Source organism: Notothenia coriiceps, unplaced genomic scaffold (assembly GCF_000735185.1).
Source record: "Notothenia coriiceps isolate Sejong01 unplaced genomic scaffold, NC01 NC01_scaffold00002397, whole genome shotgun sequence".
In the NCBI taxonomy this organism is placed as follows: Eukaryota; Metazoa; Chordata; class Actinopteri; order Perciformes; family Nototheniidae; genus Notothenia; species Notothenia coriiceps.
The window spans coordinates 141,688-147,679 of record NW_011335098.1 but is presented as its reverse complement, the minus strand read 5'-3'; the positions used below and the strand labels follow the sequence as shown (position 1 = coordinate 147,679).

The window sequence follows — 5,992 nt, the reverse complement described above, 5'->3', positions numbered from 1 at the left end:
CAGTCTTACAGTTTCTCATCAAGGGGGTGTCTCCTGTCCCCGGTACAAACACACGTTGCCTGACGAAGGTTAGGCTATGTGTATTATTTTTGTCATTAACCTTTTTCGGACCACTTATTTATTTATTGCAAAACCTTTGCGAGATCTCGCAATATCGCAAAAATATTTTTTGTTTTTTTGTTTTTAATTAAAAAAAATGTTCTTCTCCATGTCCCCTAGGGGGCTCCGTACCATGCTGCTACTCTGGTTCAAACTGCATCCCCCAAACAATATGATTTATATCGACCTCCCCAAAATAACCAAAATCTGACACGGTGTGAGATGTCTTTTTTAGCTGTTCTGCCGTCATTTCCTGCGATCTTCTCCATGCAGTCAGTCAGAATGAATGAATGAATGGGCGTTTCTTTGACTATTTATAGGCAAACATGGGCGTTACGTGAAGCCCGCAAAAGCTGCACCGCATTTCGAGTCGATTGTGATTTATAAAGGGAAACCGGCGTAGGAAGTACCGTATGCACTTTCCTCGTCGGTACGCAATGTTTGGTGAATCGGAAAATTTCTGTACCTATTTTTTTTATTTCTACTAAGTAAGCAACCTTCCCACGTGAATCCTACGGACGGCGTTATAAATGAGGCCCCTGGGAACTAAACAGTTAACATCTGAGACAGTTTACTTTATGAAAAACTGCATATGAATCCAAAAATGTTACCCCTTTCTAATTACTAGTTTAATTAAGGGCATTTGTGTTTGTACATCAGTGAGACATACTGTATCTAAAAAAATTGGTTACACATTTCGGATGAAATGGACTTTGAGGATATAGATTTACATCAGCTGTTGTACGTTTTCCTCTCTTTGCTGTGACATTTTTCATGCTGCGCATTTAGATGTAACATTGACTACAATAGCGGTTATTACATCATCTGTGATTAATTTAGGGATTATTGAAGAAGCACTAAATCCATAGAAAAACACAAAGATTGCCAAAGCTTGTAATTTTTCCATAAACAGCTTTGGTGGTCGTTCCCATCGACTTGTTTCCTGTTATACAGGCGAGACATGCTGTTCTTGTCCAAGATTAGAGAATGACATTTGGTTTGTCGAGAGCAGTCGCGGGGTTATAGGAAGTGTGGAGCGAGCTGTTGGACCGACACGCTGTCTGGCCTTTTCCTTTCCCTGGATGAATCCTAAAGGAGCTTACACTCTAATATCCTGATGGGAAAAGGGTTTGCTTTAAGCTCGCTGAACACGCCTGATCACAGCTCGGATGCTATAGGTCTGAGGCAAAACAAATATAAAGGCTTCTTCATAAACACTCCTTTGACGCAGACCTGTTGGATGGACACGTCATGAAAGCTCCTGTATCTTTTCACTTTTTTTGGAGGAGGATCATATAATTATTTTTCATGAAAGCTGGCAACGTGAATGCAGAATAGCAAAGATGTGGATGTGAAGCAGATTTTGGACTCTTTTTTTTTATTGTCTACCCAAAGTAACTTGCAGACATGATTCCTACAAAGATGTTAACGTACAGGGGGCCCGATGGAGGCACACACTCTCAGACGGTTTCTCACACAAGAAGGCGAAAGAAATCGACCGGGGAGCTCTTCCAGAAGGGCTACAGGGTCAGGACGACCCACGGGCAGGTCAGCGTGAAAGAGGACGAGGGCGGCATCTGCCACAGCCTCAGTTCATGCTTCCATGTAATCTCCTACTGGGGTAAGACCTGCAGAACGTGTGAATGAGGGGAATCTCCCATAAAGCTGAGGGCTGGCGAGTCCAGAGGGCTCTGGACTCCAGCTGGAGCCGGATCAGGATTTGCTCTGTATTATGCCCCCCATCTGGCAAACGCTCACTTGAAATGAAAAACGAGCTCTGGCCAGGCACACGATGATTCACGTCATTCCCTAAAAGATTATGTATTTACTTTTCTCAGGCTACATTTTTTCCCGTAACGTCTTTGATTTGTGTCATTTGGCATTTACACTCACAATCAATGCCAGCAGGGAAATGTATCCCCCCCCGATTGAAGAATGCAGAGATGGATTTCACTTGGCTTGAGTTGGCTTTTAATTGTTAATGCAGCCCAGACGACACTGCAGTGGCTTTTTTCTAACTTGAGTCACATCTATGAGTCATTTGGCTTTAAAACTCCTTTGTTATGTTTCATTTAGTTAAGTGCATTGTACTTAACAATAACAAGCAAAAGTGTTATTTTACTTTATGAGGTATGTTTTAATTTGAGATTGTGATATCTGTGTTAATAATCTCACAAACTGTGGTAAACTGCTTATGATAAGGTTGTGATTTAAAGTATATAGCTTAAATGATGGTATGATAGAGTCAATCAGTGATCATGTACAGGAGCTCAGGCTGGTGTGTCACTGTTGTTGTTGTTGTTTGTGTTTAGCCGTCCTTGAACTCTTGGCAAGAGGCACAAGCTTTTTTCCCCCCATAAATACCCTCAAATTTAGGTTTTGACGTCACGTTTAATCATTGAGTTTGCTGCGACAGGGCCCACCTGTCTTTAATCCAGGTTTCTATCTCGTCCATGATCAGAGTTTTCCCAGCAGGAATTAGTTTGTCAGGTAGATGCTGGTGCTCTGCGAGGCTCCTTAGATTAGAAATACCGGTGTCAGTTTGTGAAGCGAATTGTTTTTTACCTATTTCACAACGTTTATTTTATGATACAGTGAGGCTCAGTGTTGCTTGGTTAGTCGGAGTTTACCTTTTTATCAAAATGAGTTCAATGAAGTGGATAAACATGGATGAAGCTCTGAAAGGTATGGTGTTCCTGGTAAACCACCGTCGAAATGCGTTGGATGTTGTTGAAATTGTTATTGATCATCTCTGATAACTGCTTTGTGGTCTTTTTTCTCACAGGCTTGAGGTTTTTAAGGGCCTTAAGATTGATACAGTTCTCAGAAATCTTACAGTTTTTGAATATACTAAAGACAAGGTGAGTTTACTTAAATTATTCATAGTTCTTCCATTGTAGCAAACTGTTTATAATGTGTAAATATTGCATGGAACGTGATATGGATGTTTGCATGGATAGGTTTTTTTTTTTAAGGGGGAACTTAAACTCTGTTCCAATGTTTTGCCTGAAAATGTGCATGATCATTAGGTTTGGTAAATTGATATAAAGTTCACTCCTCAGTAATTACGCATACTCGTATGACGGAGTCTTAAGCGAGATAGCTTTCTGTTTGTCTCCTCGCTGTTCAGAATTAAAGCTTTTTGCACAGATGTCAGGCAAAGTTTACAGCGTAACAAAATGCTTAAAAATAATCTCCTCTCTCATTCATTCAGATGAAGGTAAAACAGAACACAAAGTAGGAGAGGACAGAGGTCACTTCCACATTAAGACTCAGGCCGTTTCTCAATGTCGAGTAGAGCTGCTGCAGAGCCACTATTTCAAGTATACTACGTCATCGAGTGGCGCCGAAGGACTGTTTAAATGCTGTTTTAGGCCCAATCCCAAACCACACCCAACCCCTACACACTACCCCTCCGTGACGGAGTGAACTCCGTGGAGTGACACTCGCAGCTCAACGAGGCTCCCTCCTGTTAGATGGAGGGAGTAAATACAGCGGCAAGCTTTGGGACAAACTCCCCTCTCTCCGGCAGAAACAGGAAATGCCATAACTGTATGTGACAACGGTTTGAAATCAGCATCTCTTTGACAAAACATTTAAATGAATAACTAAAATAAAACTCCAAACATCTTTAATTGTGTTAAAGCTTTTTTGTAAAGCTCTTTTAGTTTTAAACCTGATGTTTATAAGCTTCTTAGTTTTTGCAACAATCTGTAAGTATACACAACTTTATAATAAAATGCACACATTTACCTTTTTCTAGACTAAACACAGGTATGATCCTAAAGTTAAAAAAAGATGAGGTTATCATGAGGTTGTTAACATCGCAGTTTATCAGTGGATGTTTGATGGAACTACTTGTAAACAGCGTGTTTCCTGACGGACACACACAGCGTTGAGACCGGTCAGGTGGAGACCGTCTCAAGTCAGCACCGATGACTTGATAGCCCACTCCCCTTCCACACCGCTCCATACTCGTTGGTTTGGAACAGCACTTAATATCGTGGACCCTCCGCGTGAACGCGCAAATGGAGTGGTAGGGTGTAGGGGGCGGTTTGGGAATGGGCCTTAATCTGGCGGACCCTCCGTGTGAACGCACAAACGGAGGGGTAGTGTGTAGGGCGTGGTTTGGGATTGGGCCTAAATGCCCAGCATTCTGTGCCACTCGATGACGTAGTATACTTGAAATAGTGGCTCTGAAGCAGCTCTACTCGACATTGAGAAACGGGCATGGTCTTTATTATTTTAAGAATAGCACACATGAAAATCTCACATTCAAAGTGAGGAGAACATTTCCCTAAATGCATGGGTATTTTTAAAAACATAAATCAAGTTTTTTATACATTTTTTTATTCGAACACAATGTACTCAACAAGGCAAATATCAAATAATGAATAACTTTTGTTCCGCTCTTTTTGAAATAGCAACTCGATAAAGCTGGTAAACCTGTGTTCCATCTTCATAAGCACGTGGCTAACTGCGGCAGGATTCATTCACTTGGTAAGTTAGTGGGAGCCATTGAGTTAATGGGAAAGCATTTTGGTGTTTTTGGTAATGGCTGCTCAAGTAGTATAATTGCAATGTCGAGATTCTCTATTTCTGTGTTCTCTATTGACTTATTTTGGGTTATTTGGTTGTTGTTATTTGGTTGTTGTTCAAATCTCTACCTTTTTTTCCAGGTGGAAAACTCAGGGGATCCATGGGAAAACTTCCAGAATTCCCAAGCACTTTCCTACTGGGAATGTGTCTACTTACTCATGGTTACTATGTCCACTGTGGGCTATGGAGATGTTTATGCAAAAACCACCCTGGGCCGCCTGTTTATGGTCTTCTTCATCCTTGGCGGTTTGGTAAAAATCCCTCTCATTACTTCTTCCTGCTTAGAATGCTCCATGCAAGCAATCATCACACCCGACAGGTGTTGTTCAGGACGCCCGTCACCTGTTGTTTACTATAGGGGTGTTTTTGTGGCTCTCCACTTTACCACAGTATGTTGCATTTCATCTATTGTATCAGTTGTCTGCAGTATTGCAGCATTACATTAGGAAGAACGTTGGAGTTCTATTCTGTTGTTTATTAATTCATATATGACATGTAATATTGAAGAATGTGTTATTAACTTTAAAAGTATTGCGGTTTCAGGTAGCTCCACCCTCCTGCCTCCCCTCCCTCTTTCCAACAAACACATTGTCTCAGCGATGATTTCTCACCTAGCTGGATGGATGTATAGCAGCATTAGCTTATTATGCTAAAACGTATTTAAAAGCTATTATAGGCAATACATTGCATCAGGTGAAGATTTGTAAAAGGATGAACTAAATCCTTAATGTTACAGAAAAAATCCGTACCTGTAGCCGAAGATATTTTAGAGAACCCAGTTATCTGGAACATAAAGTTTTAATCGGGGGGGTGGGGATTAAAAAGCATGATGAAACACTTTAATAAGGTGAAAAGAGAGATACGTTTAATATTTCCATGGGAAGCCAAAGTTACCTTTTTTAATCAGTAAAATATCAGATTCATGTAAACCTCATATAGAGCAAGACAAAATTGACTTCATCTGACAATACAAACAAAATGATGGTGTAAAGCTAAACATGGGTCGAATCATCAGAATTATATTTTAAATAATGGAAAACTTTTGAAGATATCCCATTTTGCAGGGAGAAGTTGATGGATATGTGTTTGAATTTATATAATATTGAATATGATTGAACATTGCAGCAGGCTTTAATTATAATATTAACTTTCGTGTTAAATTACACAGAATCTTAAATTAAGAGCTGGAAGAAATGTCTACGAAATATATTAGTTACTGTCTGAAAGTCTGGAATAACAACATTTTTGGAATTTTAAGAAACCTATATATATATATATATATATATATATATAT

General features: G+C 40.0%; 1 protein-coding gene across 1 annotated transcript in view; it reads left to right on the top strand.

The window, feature by feature from the left end:
* Positions 1-5,992, top strand: part of LOC104967399 (calcium-activated potassium channel subunit alpha-1-like) — a 56,366-nt gene that overhangs the window by 25,238 nt on the left and 25,136 nt on the right. The window contains exons 5-7 of the mRNA XM_010796813.1: positions 2,885-2,960; positions 4,524-4,599; positions 4,779-4,949. Of these exons, the coding sequence (XP_010795115.1) occupies positions 2,885-2,960; positions 4,524-4,599; positions 4,779-4,949 (323 nt within the window). The remainder of the gene's footprint in view (positions 1-2,884; positions 2,961-4,523; positions 4,600-4,778; positions 4,950-5,992) is intronic.